The 20,000-nt window shown below is 40.6% G+C and overlaps 2 protein-coding genes across 2 annotated transcripts in view; one reads left to right on the top strand and one right to left on the bottom strand.

Annotated features, from left to right (window-relative positions):
- Positions 1-15,828, top strand: part of LOC149106698 (uncharacterized) — a 46,972-nt gene extending 31,144 nt beyond the window's left edge. Inside the window, exons 2-5 of the mRNA XM_089298604.1 lie at positions 4,717-4,821; positions 5,429-6,024; positions 8,527-8,862; positions 9,424-15,828. Coding sequence (XP_089154730.1) covers positions 4,799-4,821; positions 5,429-6,024; positions 8,527-8,862; positions 9,424-13,673 — 5,205 coding nt within the window. The 5' untranslated portion in view covers positions 4,717-4,798 and the 3' untranslated portion in view covers positions 13,674-15,828. The remainder of the gene's footprint in view (positions 1-4,716; positions 4,822-5,428; positions 6,025-8,526; positions 8,863-9,423) is intronic.
- A 162-nt stretch (positions 15,829-15,990) lies between these two features.
- Positions 15,991-20,000, bottom strand: part of LOC110066817 (neuropeptide SIFamide receptor-like) — a 6,240-nt gene continuing 2,230 nt past the window's right edge. The window contains exon 3 of the mRNA XM_020774065.2: positions 15,991-18,398. Within this exon, the coding sequence (XP_020629724.2) occupies positions 17,201-18,334 (1,134 nt within the window). The 5' untranslated portion in view covers positions 18,335-18,398 and the 3' untranslated portion in view covers positions 15,991-17,200. The remainder of the gene's footprint in view (positions 18,399-20,000) is intronic.

Raw genomic sequence — 20,000 nt, 5'->3', positions numbered from 1 at the left:
ACAATACAACACAGTTTTCTCGCCACAATAGATGGCAACTGCAAAAAAGCGATACGACATTTCACGATGGACTTTTCGAAGGCCTTTAACAACGTTAGGCACCATCTGTTAGCTGACTGAGAAATTGAAGAGCAGCCCATTAAGCTGGCATATCGTAAACTGGTATATCTGATCGGAAGCAACGAGTACTGCAACGGTGTAGTCTGCGAATGAAGAAGAGAAGTCAATAAGGGCACAACGCAAGGAAGCGTTAGTGGACCATCCCTTTTTAATATTTTCTTAAACGATCTGCGCTTTACCGATCTCGACAATGTGTCCTTGATTAAGTTTGCCGATGATTCTAGTCGGCTGATTGCCGTCAATGAACAAATTGATAATTTCTAACTAGCCTTATCTCAGTTCTTAAACTGGGCTCACTTGAATGACATGAACTGTAACACATCCAAGTGTAAAGAAATAATATTTCGAAAGAAGAACAATACTACGAATTACCCTATTATTTACAATACTGCACAGCATGTAAACTTGACCTTACTTGGTGTTACCTTCCAGTCTAACTGTTTATTTACTGAACATGGTCAAACTAAACTTAACGAAGCGAATAAATGTTTTTACATAATAAGCGAACTTAGGGAAGAGGGTTACAGCTAAGACGAGGAGCGATAGTTCTCACCCACTGTATCCTATGTTGCCCCAAGCCAAAGCGTCCTCCCTTAGATTAAGATGTAGCACTTGTCGGTTACCCAAGATAAACACTGAACGGTTTAAAAGTAGTTTTTTTTAAAGGCTTAGTTTTAACTACAATTTAACAATATGAGAAATTCTTACTGTAAGCGCCTTCTTTAATCCCTTTCAGAATTTTTGTAACGTTTGATATGTATTGTATTGAATAAATAAGTAACAGTAGTTGGACCGAGTGGAGTACAATTCAAGGCGTAATCAAAACTATAACAAAATTCTCGAACGTGATTGTCTATCAGCAGCCCGATTTGAGCATTAATTGGACAGTGCACGCGTCATGGTTGTAATTGGACAGTACGCGTCATTTTGCGCGCGCTGTTGCGGTGCACTTTGTTGAGTAAACTGCTGTGTTTTTCAGCATTCATAACGACGTTTAATCGTTCAGCCATCAATCGATGGTTTGTTCGTTTCTCAAATTTTGTCATAGTTTTGATTAATTGGTAACAGGACATCGTGTCATCCAATTCAGTCTGTAATCATTCTCGTGATTAACAAATCAGACTCCCGCTTCGCGGTCGTCCGATTTTGTTAATCACTCGTATGATTACAGACCGAATTGGACTCCACTCAGTCCTATTACCATTGTTAATCGGGTGAGTAATTTCAAAATCGGACAAGCGCGAAGTGCGAGACCGATTTAAAATTATGAACACGATTACTCAGTTGTACGACACAAGGTCCAATTACTAATTAACCATATCTATAACAAATTACGGAACTAAAAATGTTTTTTAGGAACTTCTTTTGAGCGAAAACGTCTGTAGCGCTTTTCGTAAGTTTTGAAAACTGTGGGAAAAAAAGCGAAGGAAGCCATTAAAGCGCGCGTAATTGACGTGCGAATCACGTGGGTGTCCAATTACAGGTATCCAATTACAAAAAGTTCAAATTGGATACCTGTACTTGGACAACCACGTGATCGTGCGCCGATTACGTGACATATAGGCGCGCGGAGAACCAATCACGATCGACAATTTGTTATAGATAAGATTAAGACATTATTATTTTTATTATTAATGTAAAATATGTAGACACGAGTGTTTTACTTAACAAATAAAGAAGCCTAAGCCGTGTATTACACTGTGATAAAACACGACCGGCATTTGCGAACACGAGGGAAATGTAGAAAACACTCGCCTGCGGTTCGTGTTTTCTACATTTCTCGAGTGTTCTCAAATGTCCGGAGTTTTACCACAGTGTAATACACGGCTTAGGCTTCTTCATTTGCTTTATGATATAGATTTTCCACGCGCAAAACAATAAAACACCCTTTTCCTATGTTTTATTTAAGCAATAGACCACTCTTTCTGTGGGTTTACTGGCGCAATAAACCACGCGGGAAATGAATTCTTTAACTTTTTCTGAAAGCAAGCTCCCCCTGAAAATTTTTGGGGTCAATTGAGTAAAACATTTGCATAATTAGATGAAATTGGAATTGTATTATTGGAAGTGGTTGTGACTACAAAGCGTGACTAATTTGTACATTCACACTTTACACAAAAACATGTCTGTGGTAGTCGGAACTATATTTGAACCACAGACGTAAAAAAAAAAAAACCCCAAAAAAAACAATATTAAAAGAGCCATAAAACTGAGTTTTGATCATATGAACTAGAAAACATTTAGTTACATTTTAGAAGTTTTAAAGTTTTTGAAAGCGATTGCATTCGCTTTGCATAATATTTTAATCGGGTCAAATTATGTCACTGAAAATTAATTCCACAACACTTGCAGATATCAAACAATGAGCAATAATGTAAGACCTCAGATTTTAGTAGTTTTTCGGATGAATTAGTAATTCAGTTTAAATGGGGCTTCACAATCTTTCATGACGCCACCTCAAAATGTGTAAACACATCGGAATAGTGCATGGTGCTGAGGTAGCGTGTTTTACAATTCGACGTGACATTTGGAACGATGTCCCGCAAAGATGTATTGCACGTGATAAAATCATTTTTCAGAATAAAATAACTTTTTCCATATTCGGCCACAAATTTCCAGTTAAAATAGTTTTCATTGTAGCAGAAATGCCCAGACAGAGTGTCCGACCAGGCCAAGCTTTTACCTGTCAAAACAAGTAAAAACGAAACTGATAACAAAGCTTTTTTGCATAGTATTTTGTGGCAGTATAATAAACTAACTTGTTCCATATTCGCCCACAAATGTCCAGTGAAAATATTTTTCATTGTAGCAGAAATGCCTAGACAGAGTGTTCGACCAGGCCAACCTTTACCTGTCAGAACCTCAAATTTACAAATTTACCGGTTAATTGTCCGATGACCAACTGTTATTTGCGGGCTTGCTTTCCCCGCTGCACATTTCCAAACTGTACGTTTTTCTTAGTCTTTTGCTCTGGTGACCATGCCTGAGCAAGAGAAAGCTTTTATGACTTCCTTCATACAGACAGCCATCATCACCCCAGGGCACCTCATTGGAAAGGAATGAACGTGTCTTCCCTGCTTCCCCGCTTCCCCGCTTCTCCACCTCCCCGCTTCCCCGCTTCGCTTCCTCTCCAACTCCCTGCTTCCCTGCTTTCCCGCTTCCCTGCTTCCCCACCTCCACGCTTCCCCACTTTCCCAGTTCCCCTCTTCCCTGATTCCCCACTTCTCTGCTTCCCTGCTTCCTCGCTTCCCTACTTCCCTACTTTCTTTCCCTGCGTCCCCGCTTCCTTGCTTCCCTGCTTTCCCTGCTTCCCTGCTTCCCTGCTTCCCTGCTTCCCTGCTTTCCTGCTTTCCTGCTACCCCACTTTCCCGCTCCCTTGCTTTCCTGCTTCCTTGCTTCCTTGCTTCCCTGCTTCCCTGCTTCCTTGCTTCTTTGCTTCCTTGCTTCCTTACTTCCTTGCTTCCTTACTTCCCTGCTTCCTTGCTTTCCCGTTTCCCTGCTTCCCTGCTTCCCTGCTTCCCTGCTTCCCCAATTTCCCACTTCCCTGCTTTCCCGCTTCCATGCTTTCCTGCTTCCCTGCTTCCCTGATTTCCCCCCCTTTCCCTGCTTCCCCGCTTCCTTGCCACCTTGCTTCCTTGCCTCAGGTTATATGTTTCCTTGTTTCTCTGCTTCCATGCTTCCATGCCTGCTTCCCTGCTTCCCTGGCCAAAAAGTAAAGGTTAAGATAGCTGCTTCAACTTTATTTTATCACCAATTTTTGCCAGGTTTGCTTTGTTCTGTCCCAACCAACTGAGGATGGAGAGCCATCGTAGAATTAAAAACTTTGTGATCCGAAAACCAAAAGTGCTTGTCTAAAATGTGTTTTAGTTGTACTGCTCATGAATAAGATTTGGCAAATAATATTATTTTGCTTTTTAGAAGCCTTTTTAAAATTAGGAAAGCAGTTTGTTCTTAAATCTTTTTTATGTCTGTCTGGCAATTTCATGCAACTGACTTAGAAAATAAAAATATGTTGTTTATGCTAAGAAAAGATGCATAAATTAAAGAGTCAATTTCTTGACTACCTTAATGAACAACTTCTTCTTTCCTCTGCCATTATCCCAACTTCCCCGCTTCCCCACTTTCACGCTTCCGAACTTCCCCCCTTCCCCCCTTCCCCACTTCCCCGCTTCCCTGCTTCCTCCACGTCCTCGCGTCCTCTTGTCCTGGCGTCCTCATCTCCTTGCCTCCTCGCCCTGATCTGTGTAGAAACCTTGTAAGTCACTGAAAATTGGGGCGTACCTCTCTTTCCACGTACTAAACAAATATCTAAAAAAATGTGGACGAGGCTGAAGATTTGCAATGATTTTAAGACAGAGACACTCGCGAAACCTACATTCCCGGCGAAACGCAAAGTACTGACCAACAACGCACATTCGCATCTCATGTGTCTTCGTAGTGACGTAGACCAATGGCAACGTAGAAACTGTGATAATACTGTCAGTGGTTTAATGCTGTACTGTGTAATATATCAGAGGAGTCTTTGAAAGTGGTGTTTAATATATGTTCGTTTTTTAGACGTCTTTTTTTAACGCATCACTATCACATCTATTTCAGTATTAGTTCCAAGACTGCAATGAAGAGATGAGTTAACCCAAACTTAGTCACGTTTGTTGCTGTACCACTAAGGAATCTAACAATGGCAGCTGTAGCAACTACAGGGTGAGTTGAGTTTGCAGAGCTGACTAGTGTTGTAAGAGCCACATACCCTACACTTGAATTCGAATCGTACGATTACCTGTACTAGTGTGTAATTCAAGAAGTGCCGGCATGCAAATACAATACACTCAATAATGGAGTTGAACCTCCACTGATGGCCACCTCGCCCGGTCAACGATTCATAGATTCACTCTTATTTTGAACGCTCTACAACAGCCACCTCATTATAGTGTGGTGACCCCCAACATTCCTTGCATGACATTTCTAGAACATTCTTGTGTTGTCACATGACATCTAGTTCTCAGAGGGGGATTTAGCAATTTCCCCCAATTGTAAACAGGTGCCCTTTGAGCAAGTTTTTGTGGTTTGAGTGTTCTGTTGTTAGCAGAATAAAAGAAGGTAACTCTTATTAGTGTTCGTCTATTCTGAACGCTAAAATAGAAAGGCAACGGCCACTAAAGAACGCCCCAACTCTCAAAATAGCCTCCCCATTGGCCAGGATTTGTCACAACCACGAACTGAATAATGTTCCATCAAGCATGTATGATAAACTGTAAAATTACAGTATTGTTTTTGAAATGATTTTTATTCTTGATAACTGCACACGTAGGTCTACACTACAGAACGTTACTGACAACCAGAAAAGATGGTTAGTCTTTGGAATTGCACTCAACAAAGTCCTGGCTTCCCAGATACGTTCGTTTGTAGAGCAAGAAGTTCAGAGGGAGTGTGCTAATCTTCAAAGGAGCCACAGTATTCACACTCAGAGCACATCTGGGCGACTAAAGAATTGGCCAACATTTCTAAAGTACGAGAACATCAATGGTAACGATGTATTGCCCAGGTTGCCAGGTGGCAGGTTTGATTATTCCAAGTTTGACTGCCGAGTGACATCACATGTTGACTTTGCCAAGCTCTATGTAGAGAACCACATGGCCAAGTTTAACGCCTTTGATGAACACTGCGATGCATCTGCTGTGCTCACCTTGCTTGGTAAAGTACCAGTCTTCTCACTGGCTGTGCAGAGTGCTGCTGGTGATGTTAGACAAGCTAGAAATGCCTGGGCACACTGTTTGTTCAGTGACTGGGACTCATTGAGTTTTCCACTGAGATTTGCTGAAATGGAAAAGCTGGTAAAATCTCTGGGACTTCCAAGCGCTGATGAGATGTACCTTGTAAATGAACTGAGAGACTGGCAAACAAAAGGTATAGTCAACAGTTTACATTTTAAACTGAATGCGTTAACGTTCACTGGAAAGACGTTTTAAGTCTGGATGATAGAGCGTTCAAGCTCTCGAGCAGTGTTCCTGTGGTCCCCAAGCTAAAAACGGGTTTCAGTTTTGTCACCGGTTTTTAAATTCCAGTTGCTATAGCAACTACAACATAGGAACTAAAACAGTTTTTTCCAACTATTATTGGATGCTATTACTGGAATGACAATCCTGTGTCCTGATACGAAATACGCCACTGGAAAACTATTTTAAAAAACACTTTTAATTACCAGTTTTAGTTTGCGTAGTATTATTAATTCATGAGTGTTACAAAAACTATTATTTTATTAATAATATACATAAAAAAATTACTCGATTCTGATTGGCCAAGAGCAGTGCAGTTCAAGTGTAACACCAGTGTAAGAAGTGTAACACCAGTGCAAAAAGTTTAACACCAATGCAAGTTACACATCGTAATTCTGGATTATGATTGGCTGAAAGACAATAGGAAGTTTTTTAGGCCAATGATCTCACGTAAAATGATGACGAAACTTTTGTTCAGAAACTTTGAAAAGAGTTTTCTCGAATGAGAAAAAGTGGTTTCAAGAAATATCTTCCAGCACTTCCTCCACGCGAATTTTTCATGTTTATATTATTAATATGTAATCATACGGTCCGGCCCGACCTTACTCAGTCAATAAGCATTTTATCATGTGACTACTTAGTGTTGAAAAGTTTGAAAATTCTGTTTGAACCTAAATAGGACAAATTGTTTGTCAATGTAAGTCCACAATTATTTTTTTGCTAAAAAGCCAACAGAAAGTTGACATAAAGCTGTCAAAAATATGTCAAAACCATTAAAAACTTAGCGAGTGACAAAAGTTCGCTTCACGCTTCACTGAAATTGTTCACAAATCTTGTTCATCTGATGACTCAAGAAAATGTCGGCGTCGTTTCAAGCTGTTTGTCGACCTCTTGGATTCTCTTGAACAAGGGAGAACCAGCAAATGAATATTACGGACACCGATGTTGGCTCTCGCAAACAGTGCCTGGGTTTACTGACTTTGCTGGCTTTGCTGTGTAGTGGAAATTACACTCAGCTATTAAACACAAGCGAGTTTTATTATCTGGATGAACTGTACGAACTTGTGTTCGTTCTCAGTTTTGTCTCTTCAAGCAACACTGATGTAGAAACTCCAGAGCAATTTATCCTACTGTACACAAGATATGTTTGGCTTTTGACCCACGATGAATTCTCTGATGCTTTCTCACTGAAAGAAGTTTCGCCTCAAGACTTTTTGCTTATTCCAAAGGTTAATTATCGGACAGTTCATCCGGAAAAGTTATTTTCTTGACCGCCTGTTTGCTTGTTGTTGGCTTCTGAGAAAGTTGTGAACTTCTTCATTTGTGAGGAGTGTTGACTTTCTTTCATTGCTTTCGGAGTGAGTTTGCGACTCGGAAAGTTCGCCAGGATGGTAGAATTCACTCGCAGAATCTTCACTTTCATCATTCATTTTGAAGAGAACAAACTCTAGCAGCAAAAAAATTCTTTTTGTCATTAACTCGCATCGATTTTGCTGTACGCGTTTCTAGTAGGGCCGTTCGCGTTTTTCCGGCCCTATCACTTTGACGCATACGGCTCTCGTACGGGATTTCGTATGGTTTTCTAAGGAAATTAGTTTATAATATTTTGTCCTTTCCACTTTCTTTTCACTGCATTTTATTTTTAACGACACTGTATTGACATCGTCAAGTGGAGAAATACAAAATACAAAAATACAATACAAACTGAACCAGTCTTCATTTTTATTTTTTGGTTTGCTTTTCAATTGACCGATTCAAATCTAAGAATTGAGGATTGGAAATAGATGTGACAAAACACACTATGACTGGTTCAGTCAAGCAGAACCCATGGACACAACCTATCCTTTGAAATGGTAAATTAGACTACTAATATACCAGCCTTAACCTGACAGTGTAAAGAGTGACGTTCTTAGTAAATGGTAAACAGGTCAACTATTCTTGATTGCGAATAACGGACAAAAGTAGAGCCCTACCTTCCTGTTTGGATCACGTGAACAGCACACAAAAATACTTTAAAACTAGGACCTTGTTGTGGAAGGCTTTCGATAACAAGTTTTGTTAATACAAATTAAAGTATATTTAACAATTATTCCATGAAACCGCGTTGGATATGAAGTGATAAATAACCAACGAGCGCGTAGCGCGAGTTGGTTATGATCACTTCATATCCAACAAGGTCGAATGGAATAATTGTTTTAGTATATTCTTAATCGGGTTTTTGCCGCCGATTTTTATTTCAACAATTTTACAGAGCGGAAAATTTTTAAACTTGGCGCACTGTTTTCCATATAAGGTAAAACTCCGACTAATGGCTCATAGTCGGAGTTTTTGAGCCAATCAGAGAGCTAGAAATGCAATAGTCGGAGCTGAGAATATACTAAATATTAATAGTCACACCTTGCTTCTCTCAAAGGTGCTATACTGTGCATGAATGCTACCATTGACCCTGATCTGGTAAAGACGGTTCAACAAGATGTGAGTGCATTGAAGAATGACATTGACAAGATGGCATTTGAAGAAGAGGTTAACAGAGAGAATGTAAAGAAGGCATTACAAGACTGTCAACTAGTTCTGGAGGAATTGAGGGAAAGAGTTGCCATAGTAGAACATGAACAAGAGGTCATCAAGCAGGATCAAAGCTCTCTGTGCGACAAAGTGAACACTACACAAGACCAAATAAGTGATGTACAGCGACGTGTTACTTACCTGGAAGATCAACAGAAGTCAAACCAACCCCAAATAAATTATGGTAATTTGAATAATTTTAGAATGTACAATTGTAGAACATGGTGAGGAAAATGAACCACATCTACAGCAAACAACTATAAAGATCAATCATTCAAATAAAATGACATTCTTTTGTCGTTAGTACCTATAAGGAAGACAGCTTTTCTAGTATAATGAACTGCCTGGTGACCAAGAATATGACTCACGGGAAATAGCCCATGTATATGGGCTTTACGTAAACATTTCTGAAATGACTCAGCAAAACATTGAAATATGACCTTCCGAAAAATGTAGTCACTGATTTTAGTTGTCTACTTTCACGTTCTTTGGCCAGGGCAAATGTCCTCAATTTTACTACTACTGCTGCTGCTGCTGCTGCTGCTTTGCCATTACATGTAGCAACGGCCAGTTACCTACATGTAGACCGTTATTATGTTTAAATTGAACTATTATTCATTGCTGTTTTGAAGCTCTATAATAATTATATTGAAAAGGTCTTGTTCTATTTCCCACAAGGTACGTTACAGCATCTAAACATGTGATCAGCCAAGTTGAAGTATCCGTTTCAATTTTTTTTTAACAGAAATTGCCAATTGTGAATCAGACATCGCCTTTCTTGCTGCACGTCATGACGCAGATACAGGACAGTGGCTTTTAAAAGATTTTGACGAATGGTTCAGTGATCCTGGCGACTCCAGAACGTATGTTCTCTTAGGTGACCCAGGCGTTGGCAAGAGTGTGATGGCCGGAGTCCTGGCACAGCGCTGTAAGAAAGCTGGACACTTAGGAGCCGCCTACTTTTGTCGTCACAATGATAGCACAAGGAATGATCCCAGGTATCTTCTTGGGACTATTGCTAGTCAACTCTGTGAATGCAGTAGTGAGTACAATAGTATTATGGGAGGGGAGGGTGGTATAAGAAAGTTGTTAGGCAATTCTAATCTAGGTGTTCAGGAATTGTTTACTAAATTATTACAAGAGCCGCTTTATATGTGCCATTCTACCCAGAGAAAGTTAGTCGTTGTTGACGCCCTGGATGAGACCCAGTATGAGTCCAGGGAAGATTTCCTTGATCTTATCATGAACCGCTTTCCTCAGCTTCCAAACTGGCTTGTGTTCTTTATTACCAGTCGCCCTGAAAACACGGTGCAGCTTAGTTTGAAAAAGTACAATCCTTGTGTAAGAATTTGCGCCGGAAATGTCGAACATGACAATTTTTATCAGCAGCACGAGCAGGACATCAAATTGTTTCTGAGAAACAGTGTAGATTTCTCCCGCCTCCCCTTCTCGGTGGATGACTTGGCGAAAAAGTGCAATGGATCGTTTTTGTATGCTTTCTACATTGCCAAAGACTTGAACGCTCCAGTGCAATCAGGTAAGTCATTTCAGCTGGTTGATCTTTTCCCTGGAGACTTTGACAGCTTCCTTCGAAAAAATTTCAAGCGTGTTTTTGACAAAGTGGGATGTAGCTTGTTCAAGAAGTTGCTCGGTTGTGCCATTGCCGCTCCTGCCCCGCTTTCCGTCTCGTTTATTTCGTACGTCCTCCAGAGAGAAAAATCGAGTATTCCCAAGCAGCATGTGTTAGATGCGTTTTCCCTGTTTATGGTGTTCTCGAAGACGTTCGCCTTCCTGCACAACCTGATTCCGGCGTGGCTGACTGACGAGGACAAGGCTCGAGAACTGTTCATTGACAGGAACGTTGAAGCCAATTATCTCAAAGATGTTATCGTTGAAATTTTCTTTGGGTTTATTCATAAGCAATCTCGGGGCGTTCCCCTCATTAAGCCTGACTTGCTTGACTACATTCTTAGCTTTGGCATTCGGTGTTTGAGTGGATTTCCAGGGAAGGATTCATCGGAAACTGTTTTCAGTTGCTTGACAAGTTTCAAATATATTGGAAATAGAATACAGAGCAGGCGAATTGAGATTTATTCTCTTATTGAGGATTTTAAGCTGGCGACTGTCCGTCAGTTTCACGATGACGACAGGAAAGAAATTCTCCTTGAGGTGTGCTTGGCTCTGGAAAGAAATATTTTTGTTCTCTTGGAATGTCCTTACCTTCTGCATTGTTGTTTACAGAATGCTTCTAAAGTTGTCCATGACAACGTTGTTATCCCAGATGGTGTGTCAAGCACTTGGCTACAGTGCAATTCGCGGGTTTTGCCTTCGAAGTGTCTGTACGTCCAGAGCCTCTTTGCGGTGTCTCCTGATGGGAAGCGGTTGGCTCACATCAACAGACGCAGGAAAAATATCGTTTTCTTTGATTCTTGTTCGCTTGAAGTGATTCACGAAATCGTGTTGGAGCGGTTTTCAGATTTAGTTCTTGGGAGTAACTATCTGGAATTCTCTCCAGATGGCAAGTTTTTGTTTTTTGGGCGGCTTGATTTATGGTTCTCTGTAGAAACAGGAAATCTGGAGAAGTTTCCTCAGTTTTTGGGGAATACGCAGATGCACAAATGGGGCTCAATTACTCTTGATAGAGAGTGGATTGTAGTAAAACGTGGCAGTTTCAGTCTACCCTTATCAAATGATAGCTGTTGTTCATTGTGCCTGCTGAATTACCTTTGTTTGTGGGCCGCAGAGGAAATTGGTCAGGGCCAGGAGAGTGAAACGATTTGTAGTTGCTTTTCTGACAGACTGCCCGCGGCAAGTCCGCGTTATGCAGAGAAAGATCGAGACTCTGTTCCAGCGATGAGAAACTTGTTGAATGTTCTAAGAAGAACGCACCACGATGAGTGGTGCGCTCTGTTGGAAATGTTGCAACTATTTTGGTTTTGGTCGGGGAGAAGATTCGAGGCCGTATGCAGGTATTGCCAATCACGGATAGACTGTGAGACACCAACTTTGACAGTTGTGCGTGACTTCATTATCACTCACTACTCAAGGATATTTAAATATCAAGTTTGGGATATGCAGACTGGTAAATCTGCTCTTGAGCAGGCCTTTTCCTCGGGTTTTCAGATGAGCCCGTTCACGTACTTTTGTCATTTGGGAACTGCGCTCGACAGATGTGGGAGACTTTTTTCCGGTATAGACAAGGCACTGTCACTTTGCAATATTGCTTTATTGAGCACCGTTTGCCATTACTGTACGCCTTCATTCGGAACGGAATACTTGTCCTTTTTGAAATCACTCAGGGACTTCTCGTTTCTGGAGGCATTTCATGTTGGCACTAAGACCTTCACAAATGCGCTATTAGAACTGCAGAATCTCCCTAATGTGAAAGAGAAAAAACAGTTTACTAGCATTTTACCTTGTGTATCACCAGATGGGAAATGGGTCGCTATCCGACTCGAGGACGATGAGACAACAGTTCAACTGTACCGTGGGAAACACCAACACAAACACAGTCTTGATTGGGGAAACCCGGTGCATGTTATCAACGAGGTCGTGCGTTTTGCTTTCACATACGACAGTGCATTTTTTTTGTATTTGACTTTTGAAAGGTCATTGCACTTCTTGTCTCTAGCGACTGGTGCCACTCTAACTAGTGTGTCTGGCAAAATTCCCTTGTCTTTGATTCCTGAAAGGCAAGCAGGATATCGTTTTCAAGGCGATGATGAGGAAACTATTATCTTTCCGAAGGATTTTCCCAGCGGTTTCCTTAGTTATTTTTTCGTTCCAGCTGTGAAGGGACTAATGCAAGTGACGTTTGCTTCCGCTGACACCATTCTGGTGCTTTATTCAAATTTATGCCTTGTGTTAATGAAGACATCGGATCACGAAGGAGGCATAGTTTCCGAGACTTCCTTAAAACATCCTTATCGTGAGTTCCAACAGGTGAGGAAAGGTCAATTTTCACCAGACGGAAAATTAATTGTGACTCACGAAAGGACTAAAATATTACTGTATCATACCATGCGGGCATTTACTGAGGCGTCTACTGATCATGGTAAGTGTCGTTACTCCATTTTTGAAACAAATGAAGAGTTCATTGTTCTGCATTTCACATTCTCAGCCGACAGCGCCTTACTTCTTTTTTGTATACGGAGAAGCAGTGGCTTGTCTTTCTTTGTATGGAATGTTCAGAGGAAAGTTCTATCGGCATCATTTGACTCACCAGAACTGCCCTCTGAAGATTGTTGCTTTTGTTTTTCGTCAAGCAATAAGGAATTAATAATATGCTCTGAATTGCACATCGAGTTTTGGGATCATTCCTCGCAGCCATGTCGCATATTGAGAAGAGTTGAAACTGGCGTGCCTTACACTGAGGTCTACAAACTCACTCATTGCACAGTTTCACCAGAAAATGACCTGTTGGCTTACTGCGTTTCAGACAGAATTCTCCTCCGTCCACTCGAAACATCAACAGATCAATCTATTCTGCAACTACCACGTGCGCATTTAGGCAAAGTCGAATTCTGTCAGTTTTTGAAAGGAAACCGTTACCTAATTTCCTATGGCGTAGATGGTACTCTGTTCTTGTGGGACTTAAGTGAGTGGAAAGCCGTTGCCTTCGTAAAAATTGCGCAAGGGCGGGAAAACATCGTCAGCATGGCTGTGTCCGCTGATGGGGACAAAGTTGTTTGTGTGACTTCTTTCGGTCGACTGAACGTAGTAAAACTTTGTGGATTGAAGGGCGCGATGCTGTCAAAATTGCCGTCGCCGAAAGGGATGGACAGTGACAAGATGACCGAGGCATTTTGTGGACAAGTGAGAGAACCAACGGCAGCAATTCAGAATCTTCGGTGTCCTGATAACACAGAGGATTCGGATGCTGCAGAACTGCGGATAGCGGAGATGGAATTCATGTTGTGTTCTGACGACAATGAGTACAGTGATGAGGACAGTGATGAGGACAGTGATGAGGACAGTGATGAGTTACTGGAATGAGCATCAAGCATCCGTTTTATCTTGCCAAGACGTATCCATGCTAACAAGTTATGTTTATATTGTCCGCCAAGTACTAGAAATCAGTGAAATTGAAAAGTCGTTTGGAGACTCCTTGATCGTCACCACTTTACAATAGACGTGTTTCCTCTTACAAAGATGGAGCTCTTGATTATCGTATTTTTGCGGCACTCGTAACATCGTATAGAAGTTCTTTTTGTCTATATCTTTCATTGAGTCATAGAGAGCAAAAAAGGATCACTCGTAATTAATTTTCTGTCCGTACCACAATATCCAAGAAATCACCTTAAAGATGAGTTGCACTCGCCCCGGTTTAAAAGCAGTCAAACCAACAGGCATATCAACCAAAAAAACAAAGGGCTGCTCAGTCCGACTACTCGTGAATGCGACTTGAATTTAATTAGCAACATACTTTATATTTGTTGTGGAGACCCATCAACTCCTTTAAATTAAAGGCAAGGTTGCAAAAATTTGATTATTTTAATCAAGTGAAATTATAAAGCAGCGCGAAACCCAAATACAAACATTTAAAATGATGCTCTTGCACCCGTAGAACACGCATATGATCTTTTAGGCAACGCTTCGGTTTAAAGCGATCAAATGAATTGCACACCCACCTGTGTGATGTGTGCTAAACAGCTTTTAAGTTTCGAAGGCTGATGCGACTCCAAAAACGCTGTCAAGCCTATCGATGCATCTAATTGTACAAACTTCTTAAAATTTGGAACACCTGCTCGATCGCAAGCGCGGAAGATCTGTTTTAAAATCGCTTTTAAGATTCTCATTGTCAGCCCCCAGGAGGCAGCCATTTTGTAGCCAACTGAAAAAAAAAAAAAACTAAAAAACAAAGAACCACTTAATATTTATTTCACGAGTTGTGTTTGCGTTTTGATTAAAAATCATATGAAAGATTATAAGAACCCAAGCCGATAGGTAGCTCCCTGGTCACGTGCATTATAAGATCGAGCGTCCCTGGATTCGAATTCTGTTTCTTAACCCTTTCAGCGTCAAGCTCAAAAGAGGAATTCTCTTTTCCAATTATCGTACATTTCTTGTATTGATAGTTCTCAGAGTAGGATGGCTTATCAAGTTTATAGCTCCAACTTGATTATTTTCCTTCGTTTTCACACTCATCTACTTAACCAAAAAAATGTATTGCAATAAGTTACGTTTCGCGGGGTTTGAGTGGCTTAGTTTTTGGTAAAATATTTTGACTTTTTTTTGTTTGAAATTAAACAGCTCAGGGTTTCAATGTGAAACTTAGTGAATTGTTCCTGTGTATGCTATAAAAACAATCTGAGACTGGATTTTCGAAATTATTAATTAATTATTAGTTGACTTAAAGGTCTAGAGCTTAACGAAAAAAGTTTTTGAGCTTATGTGTAGGCATATACTAATGTAAATGCGTTTTCGTAGGAAATTTTTGACCATGTGCTCTTAGAATCATGTATTGTCTTCACGGCGGCCACATTGATTTTCTAAACTGTAAGGAATTTCAGTAAAATAAACACATTACAGGAGAGGATAGTTTCAAGTTAACCAGCACTTTTCTGCTGGTATTCGTGAATAGTTTACCTCAGATCAGATTAACACTGTACAGATGAAACTGTACTGTTGTATAGTTCGGAAGAGCGATATGGCCGCCGTGTTGTCATCTTGAAAATGTACACAATATGTATTATGGTACGAGTATTGTTTGTTGTTGGTATCAAGGCTGTACTTGTAGTTTAGTTTGAAGTGTTCCCCCTGTAAACGTGCTAATAGTTTTCACTATAAGTGAAAAATTTTGTGTGCGGTATTTCAATTTATAATTGCAGTATATTTTATAGTAGAGCTATATAATAGAACATTTTTGGAGTACTTTTTAGACCAAGCATGCATCAGATAAGAGAACTAAAATTGTTTTAAACGGCTGGTTTTATTAATTGTATGGGAATGATATACTCGATAAAGCATATAGGCAGCAAAATATGTTGCACAAACATATTATGTTTAAGTTGATTAAGTCTAATTTTTTCTATGTTAGATACTAAATAAAGTTCAATGACTATTTTTGCGATTCTTCACTTGAAGGGATCTGTATCATTGTTAGTGGCATTTTAGGATAAAAATAAAATATACTGAATGTGTGAAAAGACATTGAGACTTACTTTATGATGAACTTCTATAAAATAGCTTTTTGCAGTTACTCGACCACGCAGTCAAAAGTTCAAATGTTTGGGTGACGGAGTCTGTCGCACGGTTGCTTCTGAGCAAAAAGTTGATTCTAACTTCTTCAACACAAAGTAAACAGAAGCAATTCATGTGTTTGTACTTTATTGTAGCTGTTTGCACAAAAAAAGCCTCTTTACTGGTTTCTTCGGGAGAAAAGATTCTTCATTTGTCATTAACTAGGGCTTGTCCGAAATATTTGGCATATTTACGGGGTTCAGTACATAGTAAAACACTCTTGAAAACTATCGAACAAAGGTTTCGAGAACATTTGACTCAGTATACTGTTTAAGGGACCGTTGTTGTTGAGATTACCAGTGGCATAAAACAGATACAAAAATTCGCAACACAAACAATGCCCAGACTATAACAATTGGTGAAAGCAATGGTTTCCGCAACAGCAAGTGATGAAATATCTCTCGCATTTAAAAAGGTTTCCATCTAAGGACACGAAACCCAGAGGCTAGTTAAATCATCCCGCTCGAGACACGACCAGCTCGTCCCGCGCAAAGCGCGACCAGCTCCCACGCGAGCGCGCGACAAGCTCATCCCACGCGGGAGAGAAGTACTGTTGACGTAGTTTAACAGAGATCTAAAGAAATGAATAGTGGCCCCACTTTTCAAATTCGAGAATAATCATAAACTAACAAGGGGAATTATTTAGCAACTTTTATGAGAGTCTTCTCAACCTTAACTGCTTTACTTTTATGAGTCTTTTTCACCTTTACTCTTGTGGTACTCGCGGTGGCCAAATGGTTAGTGTGCCGGACCCTGGATCGAGCGGTCCTGGTTCGAGCCCTGGCCTGAGGGATTGCGTTGTGTTGTTAGACAACACACTTTACTCTCACAGTGCCTCTCTCTTTCTTGGGTTAAGTAACCCCCCATCCATGAACTAGTACCCAATTCAGTGGGAGTAAGTATACTTTGGTCGCTTAATGCTACATAATCAGATACAGGAATAGACTGCGAACAGTCTCTCTTTTCCTCAAAAACCGTGGGGAAGAACGCAAAACAAGTAAGCGTGCGAACGTGACGTACGAGCGGCGATGCCGCGAGCCGCTGGTTGCGCGGGCATCGGAAGACGAGCGAAAAGAGAGACTGTACTGTAGCATCCAAATCGTTGTATGAAACCAGTGCAGTCTGCCTTTTCGCACGTCACGCTCGCACGCCTACTTGTTTTGCGTTCTTCCCCACGGATTTTCGAGGAAAAGAGAGACTGCCCGCAGTCTAATACAGAAACTGGGATAAAGCTCTCGTGGTATATGGACCACTTGTCCCGACGGAGACTTTTTCACTTTCTACATGTTACCATTCTCAAACACTTTGAGCTCAGCACTCTCCACTGAGCGTAGCCCTGTGAGTACAACGTCCTTAGTGTCAGAGTCCATTCCAAAGTTAACGGTTCCAGCTGAAGCGGCGTGCGATTCCTGTCCAATACGTGACGTCATCTCCACTTCTTGTCTCCAGCCACATTTGGAACAGCACGAGCAGAAAATACGAGAAAGGATTGACAAGAAGCCACGGCGGTAACTCTGGTTGAAGGTGAAATACGTGAAAAAGTTTATTATGCCATTGGAGTGAACTAAATACTGAGTAACAAAGCGAAAATCCTTTGACAGGCAAAATTTTCCTTCAGGGCTGAATAGAGAAACTGATAAATACACGACAAACGGCGACATTGATAAGAAAAACACAACAACGATCGCTAAGGACATCTTGAGCACATTTCGATTTCTCTTTTCGCGACTACTGAAGTGAACGACCAAATTCCTTACTCCGTAAAGAGTTTGTCTTCTAAGCTTTTTGACTATTAAGCTATACAGGATTGTTATCAACATCAAAGGTATCACGTATATTATAATTATCAGCAGTAAAAACACGATTTTTGTGACGGAGCGAGACCAACCCAGGAAACAGTAGGTTTTGCCACTGAACGTGCCAATTTTAAAACCATAAAGATATGGAGCGTGAATAAGTGTTGATATCCACCATATCAGTAAAATCACGTATTTCACTCTAGGTTTGATACGGGCCGCCTTCAGAGGAAACCACACAGCGTAAAAACGGTCTACGGCAATCGCGACCAAGGTTTGGACAGACACCGCCGTTGAGATGTCTTGAAAAAATGCTGTCAGCTTGCAGAGGGTTTCTCCTAACACGCCATCGATAAGCCATCGGAGATTTCCGTAGAGTATCTCGACGTTGGCCCGAGGCATGGCGAATATGGGAACTAGGAGGTCGGAGACCGCCATATTTACAATGAGTAAGTTTGTGGTGGTCCACATTTTGTTGTCTCGGTAAACCACCATGATGATTAAAGTGTTCCCCAGCAGTGAGACTACAAGCAGTAAACAGTATGCCAATGTTTTGCAGACTTTAGCTGCTATAGGATCTTCAGTAATGATGCAGGATGTTGTGTTGTTAGCACTCATTGCTGTTCGTAATGAATTCCTCAAACTAGAAATCTTTGTGACTGTCCGAAACCCTGTTGAAAGCCTGAAATAAAAGATACAGAGAACATGGTGAAGAGAGGTTAACTGGCAAGTGTGTCACAGTCAGCTCTCTCTTAACGGACATCTCTCTAAGACGGACACCTGGTGTTGGTCCCTTGCCGTTTCCTCTGATCAGCCATTTTACAGTAACTAAACTCTAAAGATGGACACCTCTCTAAGACGGTCATTTGGTGTTGGTCCCTTGCCGTTTTTTTTCTGATCAGTCATTTTACTGTAACTAAACTTCAAAGTTGGACACATCTCTAAGACGGTCACTTGGTGTTGGTCCCTTGCCGTTTTTTTTCTGATCAGTCATTTTACTATAGCTAAACCCCAAGTTGGACACCTCTCTAAGACGGGCAGAGGACACTACTCAATAAAACCGTCACCGGGCTCTTGGAAAGTGCTTTCCTATTACAAGAAACTTGAATCGAAAATATAGGTCTTGAATAAATCAAATTAATATTTGGGAAAAGAAAATTCGTATTATATCTTAGAGAGAGTCGACTGACATTCAACGGGTTTTGTGTTGCGTTTGTTCATGAAAGCTTAGAAGACTCCTGTAACTTTCTGGAGTCACAAAATGAATAGCATGTGATATTTGGGTCGTATTTGCTCGTTTCGCGCGTTATTTGTACTCTGTGGACTGCAGTTGGAGGTTAACCAATTAAATCTTCTTGCCCAGTCCCAAAAAAAAATGACAAATGTGAATATGGTGAACTAAATCCTCTGAAGGTGGCTCAAAACAGTTTCCAACACTTAGATTTTGATGGGTCGTTATAACCATTTTTTTATCACTTGATGCTACAATCGTGGTATCAAAGAACTGCCCAATCATTGGTGAACACGTTATCATTTTCGTGACACAACAGGTTACCATAGCAACAGTATGATCTCCTTAATTACAGCTTTAGGAGGCTTTATAATTCAAAAACGACACGGTGAATTTTTTTAGCCACCTTAAATTTTCGAAAATTTAAGGTAGCACTGAACCCTATCTACAGAATTTTTTGTTAAACTTTGCCAAAAGTTGCGTCTTATCATTCTTATCAAAAGTTGATAGTATAAAAAAATTTCCCCGAGCCGTTTTTGAATTATAAGCCCCTAAAGCTGTAATTGAGGGTGTGTTTAGGAGGTCATACTGTTGCCATGGTAACCTATTGTGTCACGAAAATGATAACAGCGTGTTTACCAATGATTGGGCAGTTTTTTGATACCATGATTGTAACATCCAGTGATAAAGAGTAGTTATAACGACCCATCAAAATCTAAGTGTTGGAAACTGTTTTGAGCCACCTTAATGAATTCAATCTCTGTTATATAAACAATAGCCTCCATTTAGCGCGAAAACACACAAAATATTTGACCGCGGACTTAGCTGTCAGTCCGGAAAGCGAAAGTTCCGAATGGATTTTCCGGACATTGTCTGATCCATTCGAATCTCAACCGAAATTTCCGTTTTTTTTTTTTTTATTTTCGTCTGAACGGAAAGCGCCCAATGTGATGATATTCAGTTATTTTAACATTAAGGTCGAAGAAAATGTCGGCGGAAGAATTATTTTGGCCTCGATATTCTTCATAAGCCAAAACAACATCGGACAATTTT

The sequence above is a fragment of the Orbicella faveolata genome, unplaced genomic scaffold (genome assembly GCF_042242905.1).
Source record: "Orbicella faveolata isolate gen_17 unplaced genomic scaffold, um_ofav_v1 contig_3, whole genome shotgun sequence".
NCBI lineage: Eukaryota > Metazoa > Cnidaria > Anthozoa > Scleractinia > Merulinidae > Orbicella > Orbicella faveolata.
This window is presented reverse-complemented; position numbering and strand designations above follow the sequence as displayed.